The sequence below is a fragment of the Bufo bufo genome, chromosome 1, assembly GCF_905171765.1.
Source record: "Bufo bufo chromosome 1, aBufBuf1.1, whole genome shotgun sequence".
Taxonomy (NCBI): domain Eukaryota; kingdom Metazoa; phylum Chordata; class Amphibia; order Anura; family Bufonidae; genus Bufo; species Bufo bufo.
The window spans coordinates 830,027,690-830,045,057 of NC_053389.1; the positions used below are offsets into that span (position 1 = coordinate 830,027,690).

A 17,368-nucleotide genomic window follows, 5' to 3' on the forward strand; every position below is an offset into this window, starting at 1 on the left:
TCTGGAATCCAAATGCCTAAAAATGCCCTCCTAAAAGATACTCATTGGATTTTGGGCCCCTTTGCGCATCTAGGCTGCAAAAAAGTGTCACACATGTGGTATCGCCGTACTCAGGAGAAGTAGGGCAATTTGTTTTGGGGTGTCTTTTTACATATACCCATGCTGGGTGAGAGAAATATCTCTGTAAAATGACAACTTTGTGGTTGTCATTTTACAGCAACCGAAAGGGCTAGAGGGCTGCCTTTTGCAGCCCTCTAGCCCTTTCCTGGGCTGTTTTACAGCCTTTTTAGTGCCGAAAAGTTCGGGTCCCCATTGACTTCAAAGGGGTTCGGGTTCGGGACGAAGTTCGGGTCGGGTTCGGATCCCGCACCCGAACATTTCCGGGAAGTTCGGCCGAACTTCTCGAACCCGAACATCCAGGTGTTCGCTCAACTCTACACATGACCTTTCTCTGCCATTTTACAGTGAACTTACTGGGGAGAGGGGAGAGACGTGTCAGGCACTAGGGACAGTGATTAGGAAAGACTTTATTAACCAAAAATTACTATTGAGACGTTCAGGGAAAGATTATTCATAGTGTAGGGAAAGGTAGGGAGTCATTATCCACAGTGCTGGGAGAGAGCAGGGACCAACAGGAGAGTGTAAAAACTGGGTAATAGGAGCTATTCTATTATACCTTGCTGCACTAATTGGGTTAAAAAGTGATCTATTACTACAGATTTTAGGTTGTTTATATTCTTTTATACATCAGTAATTCCATTAATGTTTTCTTCTGTTATTGGGGATAAACAGCAGTCAGATTCTACAGAATTTGGGGGGGGAGGGTTGATAGTGTTTTATACATAATTCAATCTGTAAATCCTTGGTTGTGTGATTAGGGTAAAATCAAATCCTGCCTCTCTCCTCGCCAACTAATAATCAGAACCATGGTCATCGACATCGTAAAGAACATTGTGTTGGTGGTACATCGAGGAGAGCTTACCCATGCACCCTGCATTGCACACTTCTTTAATCTGGTTACAAAGTGGTTTGTTAAGTCTTCTACTCAACTGCAAGACATCCTGAAAATGGACAGGAAACTTTCCATGCACTTCAGCCTCTTACACTGCAAAGCACTCCCTCCTTGAGCGGCAAAGGCAGAATAGCATTCCCCTGATATACGACGTTTCCTCCCATTGGAACTCCACTATCCACTTGTTGGACCGACTATATGAGCAGAGGAAGGCCATAAACTATTTCTTGATGATGCAGGCGGACAGGAGCACTCCTCTGTGTAACTTCGACGTGAGCCAGTGGTAGCTCATGAGTTACACCTGCCGTTTGCTCAGGCCCTTTGTGGAGACCACTTTATTTGTCAGTCACAAGTACTACGGTATGAATAACTGAGGCAGATCCACAGCAAGTGCAGGGCTTTATTAAGACCAGCGTATAAAATGCCGGTCTTAATAAATGTACCCCAACATTTTTAATTACATGCAATTACAAAAGTATTCGGATCCAGGTGCTGGTTTGAAAACTGTAGAATATTTTTTGTGGGAGAACCCCTTTAACTTCTGGATTAGCATCCAATCTGCTCACGTCTCTGTGCAATTCCCTCAATTACTAATGTTGCCTCTGCAGTGTGCTACAGAGTGACCTGTTTATCCATGTCCTGTGCTGAGGCATCCATGAAGAGCAGACAGTCTCCACCCAACAGCTCTGAAAAAAATCAGTAATGCACATTGAAAAACTACTAAAAATGCCAGATACAAGTTATGTAATAGCCATAAATAGGCTACTTTCACATAAACAAGTTTTCCATATGGGTGCAATGCTTAAATTGAATTGCACTCGTATTGAATCCTGACCCATTCATTTCTATGTGTCTGTGTACATGAGCGTTGTTTTTCACGCATCATCTCTGCGTTATGTGAAAATCTCAGCATGTTCTATATTCAGCATTTTTTACGCAGCCCAAATCCCTTAGAAGTAAATGGGGCTTCCGTGAAAAAAGCCATTGCATCCAGATGTAAAGCATTTTTCACTGATAGTTGCTAGGGAATGTCGTTTTGTTATTCTACTTTTTTTTTCATGCACATGAAAAACGCACCAAAACTGATATCATCCGTGTGAAAAAAAATATAATACACTGAATGCAATCGCAGACAAAACTGCGCTTGTGTTAGAAACAATAGTTTCTTGTGAAAGAAGCCATAGTGTCATATTGCATGTACACACATGAAACATGAACTGAAACAACAATTATATAAATGTGAGGTTCAGATTCAGAATAATTTAAAGATATTGTCTAAGATCATAACAAACTGGGGCAAAGACAGGTGATGGTATAAAATAACAAAGGAAGCACCACAATGACAACTTGTGACCACTGTGGCCAATCACTGGCCTCAGCATTACCATTTCCTGCCTTTCGCCCTAATGTGGTATTGTAAAGGGGGAATATTAATCACCAGTATTTATGCAAATATCAATAATTAATATTCATAAATAGGAGGAGCCGTCTATTGATGACTCCGCCTATTTAGTTATAATACATTTTTATTGTTTTTTCTTCATTAGTAAAGAGAACAATTTTTACATACTTGTTCAATAGTACAGGAAGCGAAAATTTTTGTCAACAGGTCATGTGAATAATACTTATTACATGTATTATAGTTAACTTTACGTACAATAGGTCTCAGTTATATTGTTACTGATCAAGTACGTTAATTAGTTCAAATAAAAAGAAAATAATAAAAAAAATATGAAAATTAATAGAAGAAGAAATAAAAATAAAGACAAAGTAGAAACATTTTATAAACAATTATTAACATTATTATTAATTATTATTAATTATTAATTATTAACAATTATTACCTTTATATAACAGTACAATATTTTCACTATACTAGCTGCATTCACTAAGCTAGCTGCATGCGCCTTACTAAACTATCGCTAATAAACACACATTACACAGATAGTTATAAATAAAACAGTATTTATTAATACCTAATACACGTAAGCACACAATACACTAACAATACGGCACTATAAACACAGTACTAAACTACACTACACGGTTCCCAAATTCCACCCACAAACTAACTATACAATACACTCACACATATATATTAGCAGCCCACCCACCTGGTTCTACTTACTGTCGAGGGTAAACATTGGCACTGCAGGGGTGTATGCAGGCCACAGACACTAATACAGTAATAGGGGTGAGGTACAGTGGGGGTATCAGGGCTTCACAGCAATGCAAGGGTTCAGCAAGGCAAGGGTTAATCAGGGAATCAGGGACACAGCAATGCAAGGGTTAATACCCTGCAAGTGTATAGAGAGGGGGTATAGTAGGTAGGGATGAGGTACATGCAAGGGTTAATACCCTGCAAGTGATGGGGTAGTGTGAGGGATATGGGAGGAGGTATAGGGCGTTGGGCAAGTAGGGGTTAATAGGTAATCGTTGGTGGGGTAGAGGTATAAGAAGAGGGGGATACTCAGTCTTAGATGCTCGTTCGTTTAGGGCGATCCTCGCCAGCCGGGGGGGTCGCTCCGTCCTTCTCCCTGAGCGCCGATTGCGCGCTCTCTCAGAAGGGAGGGGGGGCAGTCGAGGTCCCTCTGAGCGCCGGCTACGCTCTCCTTCAGAGGGGGCCGGTAGGGGATCTCCCTCTAGTGCAGGGCTGCCGGGCTTTATTCCCTGCAGCCCGCACTCACAGATCGCGGCGCATGCGCTGTCCGTGCGCTCCACGGACCTAGACACGTGGGCCGACGCGGTGATATGACGTCACCACGCCAGCCCGCGCGCCCCTGCAGGCGCACAGCGGGCCCGCGACTTGCTAATAGGCGGGAGAAGTCTTTGATCTCCCGCCTGCAGCACCTTGCATTCCGGACTGCGCAATAGTAATCGCGTTGCCGGAATGTGCATAATAGAAGGAGGGGAGGCTTCTCCCTCCCTTCTATCATGCATAATTATCTCCATTAGCGCTTGAGATAATTACAACAAAGGACTCAGATTCTGTTGAATCTGAGTTATTTGTAGTTCTCAGGATAACCGGACCTTAGTCCGGTCATTCTGATGCAATTAACCAGATTGCATCAGTGCGGATGCTTGGGGCACATTCACACCGATGCACCTGGTTTCAGGTATAGGGGGGGGATATTGTATAATATACATGTGTATGGATGCATGGGGCACATCCATACACATGTATACACGAATATAAGGGACATACAGTTGTGTTCAAAATTATTCAACCCCCACTGAAATTGAGTGTTTTGGCCAGTTTGACATTGATTTTGATCATTTCTGTCATCTTGTTTACAATTAAATCAGAGAGGCACTTGTAAGTCAGACAAATATAACATAACATTTATAATGAAATAACCACAAATGTCATTTCTGTGCTCACATCATTATCAGTTTTATTCAACCCCCAAGTGACATTCAATCTTAGTACTTAGTACAACATCATTTTCCAGTTATAACAGCTTTTAAACGTGAAGCATAGCTTGACACAAGTGTCTTGCAGCGATCTACGGGTATCTTCGCCCATTCTTCATGGGCAAAAGCCTCCAGTTCAGTCACATTCTTAGGCTTGTGCGCTGCAACTGCTTTCTTTAAGTCCCACCAGAGGTTCTCAATCGGATTTAAGTCTGGTGACTGCGATGGCCACTTCAAAATGTTCCAGCCTTTAATCTGCAACCATGCTCTAGTGGACTTGGAGGTATGCTTGGGATCATTGTCCTGTTGAAAGGTCCAACGTCTCCCAAGCCTCAGGTTTGTGACGGACTGCATCACATTTTCATCCAATATCTCCTGGTACTGAAGAGAATTCATGGTACCTTGCACACGCTGAAGCTTCCCTGTACCTGTAGAAGCAAAACAACCAAAGCATGATTGACCCCCCGCCATGCTTCACAGTAAGCAAGGTGTTGTTTTCTTCATAGGCCTTGTTCTTCCTCCTCCAAACATAGCGTTGATCCATGGGCCCAAACAGTTCTAATTTTGTTTCATCAGTCCACAGAACACTATCCAAAACTTTTGTGGTTTGTCCACATGACTTTTGGCATACTGCAGTCGACTCTTCTTATTCTTTGGAGACAGCAAGGGGGTGCGCCTGGGAGTTCTGGCATGGAGGCCTTCATTACGCAGTGTGCGCCTTATTGTCTGAGCTGAAATTTCAGTACCCACATCTGACAAATCTTTTTTCAGTTCCTCAGCAGTCACACGGGGACTTTTCTCCACTTTGCGCTTCAGGTAGCGCACAGCAGTCGAAGTCAGCATCTTGTTTCTGCCACGACCAGGTAGCGTTTCAACAGTGCCCTTTGCCTTGAATTTGCGAATGATGCTTCCTATGGTGTCTCTTGGTATGTTTAACATCTTTGCAATCTTCTTATAGCCATTGCCCTTCCTGTGAAGAGAAATCACCTCTTCTCTTGTCTTCCTGGACCATTCTCTTGACTTCACCATGTTTGTAAACACACCCGTAAATGTCTAGAAGGAGCTGAGTATCACAGTCCTTTTAAATCTGCCTAATTGGTGCTTATTATGCTTGATTGCTGCTCCTTGACATCCACAGGTGTTTTCAATACCTGATCGAAAACACTTGAATGAACCTCTGTTCTTAAGAGTGGTAGTCTTTAAGGGGTTGAATAATTGTGTCAATGAAGAAATCACAAAAAAAACATTTAATACTGTATTACAAAAACAATTAACATAGTAACATAGTAACATAGTACATAAGGCCGAAAAAAGACATTTGTCCATCCAGTTCGGCCTGTTATCCTGCAAGTTGATCCAGAGGAAGGCAAAAACCCTGTGAGGTAGAAGCCAATTTTCTCCACTTTAGGGGAATAAAAAATTTCTTCCCGACTCCAATCAGAATAACTCCCTGGATCAACGACCCCTCTCTAGTAGCTATAGCCTGTAATATTATTACGCTCTAGAAACACATCCAGGCCCCTCTTGAATTCCTTTATTGTACTCACCATCACCACCTCCTCAGGCAGAGAGCTCCATAGTCTCACTGCTCTTACCGTAAAGAATCCTCTTCTATGTTTGTGTACAAACCTTCTTTCCTCCAGACGCAGAGGATGTCCCCTCGTCACAGTCACAGTCCTGGGGATAAATAGCTGATGGGATAGATCTCTGTACTGACCCCTGATATATTTATACATATTAATTAGATCTCCCCTCAGTCGTCTTTTTTCTAAAGTGAATAACCCTAATTTTGATAATCTTTCAGGGTACTGTAGTTGCCCCATTCCAGTTATTACTTTAGTTGCCCTCCTCTGAACCCTCTCTAGCTCTGCTATGTCTGCCTTGTTTACAGGAGCCCAGAACTGTACACAGTACTCCATGTGTGGTCTGACTAGCGATTTGTAAAGTGGTAGGACTATGTTCATATCACGGGAATCTATGCCCCTTTTGATGCAACCCATTATCTTGTTGGCCTTGGCAGCAGCTGCCTGACACTGGTTTTTGCTGTTTAGTTTGCTGTTTATTAAAATTCCTAGATCCTTTTCCATGTCAGTGTTACCGAGTGTTTTACCATTTAGTATGTATGGGTGACTTGCATTATTCCTTCCCATGTGCATAACTTTACATTTGTCAGTGTTAAACCTCATCTGCCACTTATCTGCCCAAGCCTGCAATCTATCCAGATCCCTCTGTAGTAGTATACTGTCCTCTTCAGTGTAAATTACTTTACACAGTTTAGTGTCATCTGCGAAAATTGATACTTTACTATGCAAGCCTTCTACAAGATCATTAATAAATATATTGAAGAGAATAGGGCCCAATACTGACCCCTGAGGTACCCCACTAGTGACAGTGACCCAATCTGAATGTGTACCGTTAATAACCACCCTCTGTTTTCTATCACTCAGCCAGTTACTTACCCACATACAGATGTTTTCTCCCAGTCCGAGCATTCTCATTTTATATACTAACCTTTTATGCGGTACAGTGTCAAATGCTTTGGAGAAGTCCAGATATACGACATCCATTGATTCGCCGCTGTCAAGTCTAGAACTTACCTCCTCATAGAAACTGATTAAATTAGTTTGACATGACCGATCCCTCACGAAGCCATGCTGATATGGCGTTATTTGCTTATTTCCGTTGAGATGCTCTAATATAGCATCTCTCAGAAAACCTTCAAACAGTTTACCCACAACAGATGTTAAACTTACCGGCCTATAGTTTCCAGGCTCTGTTTTTGGCCCCTTTTTGAATATTGGCACCACATATGCCACGCGCCAATCTTGTGGGACATTCCCTGTCAGTATAGAGTCTGCAAATATCAGAAATAAGGGTCTGGCTATGACATTACTTAATTCCTTTAGGATACGGGGGTGTATGCCATCCGGTCCTGGCGATTTGTCTATTTTAATCTTTTTAAGCCGCTGATGTACTTCTTCCTGGGTCAGACAGGACACTTTTAATGGGGAATTTATTTTTGCATTCTGCATTTCATCTGACAGTTTATTTTCCTCAGTGAATACATTGGAGAAAAAAATATTTAACAGCTTTGCTTTCTCCTCGTCGCTCTCTGCGACTCCCCCCTCATTACTCTTTAAAGGGCCAACACCTTCAGCTTTATACTCTCGGTCTCTAGTTTGGCCGCTTTTATTTGTTTTTTACATGTTCTATTTTTTTCCTTATAGTTTTTCAGTGCTTCCGTGCAACCCTCCTGTTTTAGTGTTTTATATGCTTTCTTTTTGTCATTTATTGCTTTCTTTACAGTTCTATTTATCCACATTGGTTTCTTTTTGTTCCTTAACCTTTTATTACCATACGGTATGTACCTCTGACAATGAGTTTTTAGGATGTTTTTAAAGATATCCCATTTTGTGTCTGTATTTGTGAGGACTTTGTCCCAGTTAGTTTGGCCTATGGCCTCTCTTAGTTGGCTAAATTTAGCTTTTTTGAAGTTTGGTATTTTTGTTCCTCCCTGTAGAAACGCTCTTTTGAATGATAATTGGAAGGTTATTACTTTATGGTCACTATTTCCCAGGTGTCCCCCGACCTGCACGTCTGTTGTTCTGTCAGGTCTATTGGTTAATACTAAGTCCAGTATGGCCGTCCCTCTAGTCGGGTCCTGAACCAGTTGGGAGAGGTAATTGTCTTTGGTTATAGCCACGAACCTGTTTCCCTTATGAGATATACAAGTTTCAGTTTCCCAGTCTATATCTGGGTAGTTGAAGTCCCCCATAATAACCACCTCATTATGATTTGCCGCCTCGTCTATCTCGTTTAGTAGTAGATTTTCTGTGGACTCTGGTATATTAGGTGGTTTATAGTAAACTCCTATTAGTAATTTATTGTTGTTTTTAGCTCCATGTATCTCTACCCATAGTGACTCCACATGTTCATGTCCCTCACTTATATCTTCTCGGACTGTGGGCTTTAGACAGGACTTTATATAAAGGCAGACCCCTCCCCCTCTCCGGTTTTGACGATCCTTTCTAAACAGACTGTAACCTTGTACATTAACTGCCCAGTCATAGCTATCATCCAGCCATGTCTCAGTTATTCCCACTATGTCATAGTCCTCCTCACACATCACTAATTCCAGTTCACCAGTTTTATTAGTCAGGCTTCTGGCATTAGTATACATACATTTGAGAGGTTTATGTATATTTTTTACCCTACACCTTTCCTTCTGAACTGTTCTAGTCCCTCCTTCCATTCCTCCCCCATTCTTATTACCTTGCCCCCGGTCTCTATCTGCACTATCTTCCCCTCCTATAATGTAATTACCCTCCCCCCCAGTCCCTAGTTTAAACACTCCTTCAACCTTCTAGCCATCTTTCTCCCCAGCACAGCTACCCCTTCCCCATTGAGGTGCAGCCCGTCCCTACGATAGAGCCTGTTGCCGATAGAAAAATCGGCCCAGTTCTCCAGGAACCCAAACCCCTCCATCCTACACCAGTTCTTGAGCCACTTGTTAATCTCCCTAATCTCCCATTGCCTTTCTTGTGTGGCTCGTGGTACAGGCAGTATTTCGGAAAATACTACCTTAGAGGTCCTTGCCCTCAGCTTTTGACCTAAATCCCTGAAATCATTTTTAAGGACTCTCCACCTACCTCTAACTTTGTCATTGGTTCCGATATGGACCATGACCGCTGGATCGTCTCCAGCCCCTCCCAGTAATCTGTCAACCCGATCCGCGATGTGTCGAACTCTAGCGCCAGGAAGACAGCACACTGTTCGGCGATCACGGTCTTTGTGACAGATTTCCCTATCTGTTCCCCTAATAATGGAGTCTCCCACTACCAGCACCTGTCTGGCCTGCCCTGCTCTCCTGGTTCCCTGCTTACTGGAGCTGACATTCCCCTGACTGGCAGAGGAAGTGTCTGGCTGCAGCAGTGCCGTCCCCGGACTGACATCCCCCTCATGTGCCAAACGTGCAAACTTGTTGGGGTGTGTCAGATCAGGGCTAGCCTCCCTGGCACTCTTCCCTCTACCCCGCTTTCTAACTTTTACCCAGCTAGCTACCTCACTTTCCTCAGCCTCCTCTCTGTCACCCTCCCCCTCATCTACCCCAAAGAGTGCTTGCTCGGTGAGAAGCAAACTCTTTTGCAAATTATCAATGCCTCTCAGTGTTGCAACTTGCCCATTTAGAGACTCGATCTGCGATTCCAAACGGATAATTGATGTCATTTTAGTTGCATTTGGTTCTTTAAAAAGTCCTTGTAAGATTTCATTCTGAACACAATTACAAATGTACACTAAATTCCCTAAAACCCTTTACAGCATTGGGGGTTGAATAATTTTGAACACAACTGTAGATATATATATCTAAAGGGGACACAGATGATTATATACATATCATAAGGGGCCACAGCTACATATTATAAGGGGGCACAGCCCTTACATTATAAGGGGGCACAGCCCCTACATTATAAAGGGGCACAGCCCCTATATTATAAGGGGGCACACCTTCCAGGGACCACATATTTCCCACAGGGGCCACCATGAGCCCCATGTGGGCCACTAAGGGCAGATGTGCGCACATCATCCTATAAAGTGACCATTAATGCATGCATATATATCATACATGCATGCACGTGTTTGCATGCATATATGTATATATATGCATGTGTCTCAACACTTCCTCAACAGGTATCATCTCAGAAATCTCCATTTGTAAGGGTGAGAGATTTAGGCTACCAACATATGGTTCATGCCCGATATCTAGTGGATGTCATACTCTGCGTGCAGAATTATTAGGCAAATGAGTATTTTGACCACATCATCCTCTTTATGCATGTTGTCTTACTCCAAGCTGTATAGGCTCGAAAGCCTACTACCAATTAAGCATATTAGGTGATGTGCATCTCTGTAATGAGAAGGGGTGTGGTCTAATGACATCAACACCCTATATCAGGTGTGCATAATTATTAGGCAACTTCCTTTCCTTTGGCAAAATGGGTCAAAAGAAGGACTTGACAGGCTCAGAAAAGTCAAAAATAGTGAGATATCTTGCAGAGGGATGCAGCACTCTTAAAATTGCAAAGCTTCTGAAGCGTGATCATCGAACAATCAAGCGTTTCATTCAAAATAGTCAACAGGGTCGCAAGAAGCGTGTGGAAAAACCAAGGCGCAAAATAACTGCCCATGAACTGAGAAAAGTCAAGCGTGCAGCTGCCAAGATGCCACTTGCCACCAGTTTGGCCATATTTCAGAGCTGCAACATCACTGGAGTGCCCAAAAGCACAAGGTGTGCAATACTCAGAGACATGGCCAAGGTAAGAAAGGCTGAAAGACGACCACCACTGAACAAGACACACAAGCTGAAACGTCAAGACTGGGCCAAGAAATATCTCAAGACTGATTTTTCTAAGGTTTTATGGACTGATGAAATGAGAGTGAGTCTTGATGGGCCAGATGGATGGGCCCGTGTCTGGATTGGTAAAGGGCAGAGAGCTCCAGTCCGACTCAGACACCAGCAAGGTGGAGGTGGAGTACTGGTTTGGGCTGGTATCATCAAAGATGAGCTTGTGGGGCCTTTTCGGGTTGAGGATGGAGTCAAACTCCACTCCCAGTCCTACTGCCAGTTTCTGGAAGATATCTTCTTCAAGCAGTGGTACAGGAAGAAGTCTGCATCCTTCAAGAAAAACATGATTTTCATGCAGGACAATGCTCCATCACACGCGTCCAAGTACTCCACAGCGTGGCTGGCAAGAAAGGGTATAAAAGAAGAAAATCTAATGACATGGCCTCCTTGTTCACCTGATCTGAACCCCATTGAGAACCTGTGGTCCATCATCAAATGTGAGATTTACAAGGAGGGAAAACAGTACACCTCTCTGAACAGTGTCTGGGAGGCTGTGGTTGCTGCTGCACGCAATGTTGATGGTGAACAGATCAAAACACTGACAGAATCCATGGATGGCAGGCTTTTGAGTGTCCTTGCAAAGAAAGGTGGCTATATTGGTCACTGATTTGTTTTTGTTTTGTTTTTGAATGTCAGAAATGTATATTTGTGAATGTTGAGATGTTATATTGGTTTCACTGGTAAAAATAAATAATTGAAATGGGTATATATTTGTTTTTTGTTAAGTTGCCTAATAATTATGCACAGTAATAGTCACCTGCACACACAGATATCCCCCTAAATTAGCTAAAACTAAAAACAAACTAAAAACTACTTCCAAAAATATTCAGCTTTGATATTAATGAGTTTTTTGGGTTCATTGAGAACATGGTTGTTGTTCAATAATAAAATTAATCCTCAAAAATACAACTTGCCTAATAATTCTGCACTCCCTGTAGTCTTATGTCTACTAATCTGGTCTTAAAAATGAAAAGAAATCACAGCCTGGCTTAATGTTATTAGATTTACTTGAATTTCTTATCGTACTTGCAGACAAATCTGACTGTGGTCACAGAGTTTCTCCTCTTAGGATTTCAAGGCAGCCAATTTTTGAGAAATCTTCTATTTCTTCTGTTCCTTGTTGTTTTTGTTGCCACAATATGCGGGAACCTCCTGATCATCATCGTGGTGTCCACGACCAAGAACCTCCACACCCCCATGTACTTCTTCATCTCACAACTGTCCATCAGTGACATCTTATTATCCACAGATATTGTCCCCAACCTGCTCCACATCCTACTGAATAATGGAGGAACCGTCAGTTTTATTGGTTGTATGACTCAGTTTTATTTTTTTGATTGCACTGATGGACTAGAGTGTTTTCTTCTCGCTGTGATGTCTTATGACAGATATGTGGCCATCTGTAATCCCCTCCGTTACTCCTCTGTCATGACGAATAGATTTTGTGTTACATCAATCATTATTAGTTGGTTGATGGGTAATGTTATTTCATTCATTGTTACGATAACATCATCAAAACTAAACTTTTGTGGGTCAAATATCATCGACCATTTATTCTGTGAACTTATCCCCTTACTAGACCTGTCCTGTTCTGACACCTTCTCTGTTCACTTGGAGATTTTTGTTTTGGGAGTTCCAACTGTAATGGTCCCAACCTCAATCATTGTAGTGTCTTATACTTACATTGTGATATCAGTCTTAAGGATCCCATCCAGTACTGGTAGACAGAAGGCCTTCTCCACCTGTAGCCAGTGCCATCTTAAGAGCATTATAGGCCCCCGGGCAATACAGTGCACTGGGGCCCTGTCTACACAATCACGCACTAGAATAAAAATGCAAATTATCAATAAGGCGATATTTATTGGTACTTTCAACAAAATCAGTGTTTAAACATTAAACACAACGTTTGAACAATATAACATGAGCTTGAAAAGCAAGAAATTGAAAAACAAGACATTACTGATTAAAATTGGACAGTACAAAAACACTAATCATTTATTAAATTTGCGACACTTTTTTGTACTGAATTCCTTTATAACTGGCTTGAAGTCAATGGTTTTTAGGATGTCATTTTCAATGCACATTAGTGAAAGCCAGTTCAAACGATGCTGCCCCATTGTGCTGCGAAGCTCATTTTTTATCAGTTTCAATCTTGAGAACGAACGCTCTCCTGCACAGTTGGTCACCATCATGCACATGAACACTCTGAGTGCAATTTCCACATTCGGAAAAACAGATTTCAAGTTGTCTGAAATTATTTTTCTGTACAATGCAGGAAGAGTCTCACAATTTTGATCAAGAATCATGTAGTGCTTGAGATGCTCACATTCATTTAGTAGGTCACCATAATCAAGATCTTTGTGATAAACATTAGCCAGGTATTCACACCTTTTTTTTAGGTCATCAGAACGAATTTTTTTTAATTCACAGAAGAATGAAAACATATTTCCAATCGATGAATAAGCTTCTGCACGTTTTGTCAGTGCAGGAATTAGAGAGTCCAGAACAGGAAGGAATGTTTCCACCTTAAACTTTTCACTTTTACTGAGAAGTACCTCTTCTTCTGATCCGTCATATCTAGTGAGGCGTACACTTCGCTTTCCTTCCCGTTTTTCCTTATATTCTGAATCTGGACACCTACTCCTGGCTTTCAATTCATATGCACTAAATCTGTCTCTAGTATCCTGAAGATAAGTTTTTAGAGACTCAAGAAGGTTCATGGCAACAAGTATATTCATATCCTCTGATTGCAGGACCTTGCTTGTTTTGTTGACTCTTTCAAGAACGTCATTCCAAAGAATTGTGAGGAAGATCGTTTCCAGGTTTTCCATTTTGTCACTCAATCCTTTTGCCTCTCGCCTTGTATTTACTTCCTGTTCAGTGTCAGCTGATACAGAATCTAGTGCATTTTTAATTTTCTCAAAACCCTCATGTAAAGCATGAACAGCATCAAAATGTGCCGACCATCTTGTGTCAGACAGACGCTTGACCACAATGTTTTTCCCAAGAGATGTTGCAAGAATATTCCATCGATGTGTGGAAGCAGAGAAGAATGAATAAAGACACTGAACAAAGTAGAAGAATTTTACACACTGTAGACAACACTCTGCTGCTTTTACTCCCACCAGGTTCAAGCTGTGTCCAGCACAGGGGACATACATGGCAAACTCATTCAACTGAAGAATCCGTGCTTGCAATCCAGTATAGCGTCCAGACATATTTGAGGCATTGTCATATGACTGACCACGGCAGTTGGATAGTGGAATTTTGTTCTCCTTAAGGAATCCCACAACAGTGTCGGCAAGATTCTTTGCTCCATGAGAAAAGATGGGGATGAACTTAAGAAAACGTTCCACGGGTTCACATCCTCGAATGTACCGGACAGTAAATGTCAGTTGATCGGTGTGTGAGATGTCTGGAGTGGAATCTACACTTATTGAATAATATTTTGATTCTTTTATTTCTTCAAGAATAGCAGAAAGAACATGTTGTCCCATTATTTCAATGAATTCCTCACAAATGTTTGCTGATAAATATGATGGGTTCCCCTTTCCTGGATTCCCATACAATTTGAGATGTTCTTCCAAAAAAGGGTCAAATTCACTTAACAGCTCAAGAATACCCAAATAGTTTCCATTTTTAGCAGACCCAATTATTTGGTTTTCTCCACGAAATGGCAAACCTCTGGAGGCAAGAAAGCGAATTACAGAAACCACTCGTGTCAACACTTTATGCCAATACTCCTGCTCTGAGCGAAGTTGTTGAAGTAATAGTGTATCAACATTTCCAGTTTCTTTATGGCGAATAAAATATGCCGTCATGCACTTGCGATGTTCTTCTCCATTTTCATGTTCACCAACAACATTGCTGTGTTTCCAGTCATTATATCCTGATGTAGCAAAGGGAGATTCTGTCTTGGAAAATAGGCGACATGCAAAGCAGTACAAACGACCTTGGGATGGCGAATAGAGTAGCCATTCACGCTTTACACACTCGCCATTCCGCAATTCACGTTTAAACAGATTCTTTGACAAATACCTTGTCTGTGTATTTTCTCTTCCAGTTCCCTTATACACTCTGCCTGAGTTTAAAAGGTTGCAGTCATGATTCTGGCATGCTGTCGGCCCACTACGAATCCAGTAATCCACTGTACTAGTATTGCTAATATCCCATAGCCCCGGATCTGTGTCTTGGGTTGCAAACTCCCTTACTGATACAGATGTGGGCATTTCCTCTTCTGGATTTTCCCCAGCAGTAGGATCAGGTAATGATACCATTGGTATTTCTGCTGGAATTGGAGTGCATGTAGATGTGGATGCTACATCTGGAGGAGCAGAACTACTGGCTGACGTTGCACCTGGATTGAGCCAAGATGTTAGTTTTGGAAGTTTGCACATTTTCTCTTTCTCCTCTGCAGCCTTTTTCCTCTTCTGTGCTCCACTCAAAACATTACGTTTCATTTCTGCACTAAAGGTTATTTTCACCAACACGTAATAAACTTTATTTTTCCTCACCTTTTTTACACTTCCTCGAACGAGTGGCAACTCTTAGAAGAAGCGCGGCTCCTCTTCGTTGCAGCAGACAGGCAGCTCTCGTGAGTGACGTCACACCTCAGGGGGAGGGAAGTCGTGTCTCTCGTGCGCAGGCGCACTGTTATGGTGGATCTGTGGAAGACACACTGTTATGGGGGCATCTGTGGATGACAGTGTTATTATGCCTCTCATTAGCCCCCATATGCTGCCTCTCATCATTAGCCCCCATATGCTGCCTCTCATCATTAGCCCCCATATGCCTCATCATTAGCCCCCATATGCCTCATCATTAGCCCCCATATGCCTCTCCATTAGCCCCCATATGCCTCTCCATTAGCCCCCATATGCCTCTCCATTAGCCCCCCATATGCCTCTCTCCATTAGCCCCCCATATGCCTCTCTCCATTAGCCCCCCATATGCCTCTCCATTAGCCCCCCATATGCCTCTCCATTAGCCCCCCATATGCCTCTCCATTAGATTAGCCCCCATATGCCTCTCCATTAGCCCCCATATGCCTCATTAGCCCCCATATGCCTCTCCATTAGCCCCCATATGCCTCTCCATTAGCCCCCCATATGCCTCTCTCCATTAGCCCCCCATATGCCTCTCTCCATTAGCCCCCCATATGCCTCTCTCCATTAGCCCCCCATATGCCTCTCCATTAGCCCCCCATATGCCTCTCCATTAGCCCCCCATATGCCTCTCCATTAGATTAGCCCCCATATGCCTCTCCATTAGCCCCCATATGCCTCATTAGCCCCCATATGCCTCTCCATTAGCCCCCATATGCCTCTCCATTAGCCCCCCATATGCCTCTCTCCATTAGCCCCCCATATGCCTCTCTCCATTAGCCCCCCATATGCCTCTCCATTAGCCCCCCATATGCCTCTCCATTAGCCCCCCATATGCCTCTCCATTAGATTAGCCCCCATATGCCTCTCCATTAGCCCCCATATGCCTCATTAGCCCCCATATGCCTCTCCATTAGCCCCCATATGCCTCTCCATTAGCCCCCCATATGCCTCTCTCCATTAGCCCCCCATATGCCTCTCTCCATTAGCCCCCCATATGCCTCTCCATTAGCCCCCCATATGCCTCTCCATTAGCCCCCCATATGCCTCTCCATTAGCCCCCCATATGCCTCTCCATTAGATTAGCCCCCATATGCCTCTCCATTAGACCCCTTATGCCCCCAGCAGCCACATTTTCTTATAAAATAAAAAATCACTTACCTCTCCTGTTCCTGGACGCCGCCTGCCTCTCCTCAGTCGACTCTGTGCTCTGAACTGGCGCGCACAGCGTGAGGTCACAGAGCGCCCTCACGCTGTGCGCAGCCCTGCACAGCCGACAGCCGAGGACCAGGAAGTGGTGAGTACAGAGCGTTCACCACTTCCTGGTCTCTCGGTTCTAATGAGCGCTTCCATAATGGAAGCGCTCATTAGTATTCAACTGGGCCGTGGGCTGGTGGGTTCACTGGGCAGGCGGGCCCCCAGGCAAGTGGGGCCCCCGGGCAACTGCCCAGCGTGCCCATTCGGAAAGACGGCCCTGCCTGTAGCTCCCACCTCATTGTGGTCTCCATTTTTTACTGGACTATGTTTAGTGTTTATGTTTTCCCTAAGAGAGAAGAAACTTGGGTCAGTAGTAAAATCCTCTCTCTGCTGTATACTGTGTTTACTCCATTTATTAACCCCATTATATACAGTCTGCGGAATAAAGATATTAAGAAAGCTGTACAGCAAACATTACATAAACACATATCCCGTAATAAACATTAATACACATTTAGAGACAAGCAAATCCCTCAAAATTTAAATTGTTCAAGCGATTTGATTTGAGTGCAAATTGACTCTACCCAAATCAAAACTGCTCTAACTGGCCTGAAAATGTTTGTATAACACTAGTCTGATAGGACCCGTATTCTCTCCTTTTTTGTTTTGTTTCTCTCTCTCTCAGATTCAGATGCAACTTGAGATCTTACAAAATGAGGCTACATGCACACGAACATT

General features: G+C 43.0%; 1 protein-coding gene across 1 annotated transcript; it reads left to right on the forward strand.

Annotated features, from left to right (window-relative positions):
* Nucleotides 1-926: 926 nt before the first annotated feature.
* Nucleotides 927-17,137, forward strand: LOC120990007 (olfactory receptor 1468-like). The gene is made up of 3 exons (XM_040418508.1): nt 927-962; nt 11,862-12,580; nt 16,918-17,137. Exons 1-3 carry the CDS (start codon nt 927-929, stop codon nt 17,135-17,137), a joined length of 975 nt encoding a protein of 324 aa, XP_040274442.1.
* Nucleotides 17,138-17,368: the final 231 nt, after the last annotated feature.

What these genes read in the sequence shown, in the direction of transcription:
- LOC120990007 (XM_040418508.1), top strand. Translation starts at nt 927, where the DNA reads ATGGTCATCGACATCGTAAAGAACATTGTGTTGGTG. An exon ending in TAAAGAACATTGTGTTGGTG is followed by an intron (nt 963 to 11,861) that starts GTACATCGAGGA and finishes TCGTACTTGCAG; the next exon opens with ACAAATCTGACTGTGGTCAC. An exon ending in GCCTTCTCCACCTGTAGCCA is followed by an intron (nt 12,581 to 16,917) that starts GTGCCATCTTAA and finishes CCCTGCCTGTAG; the next exon opens with CTCCCACCTCATTGTGGTCT.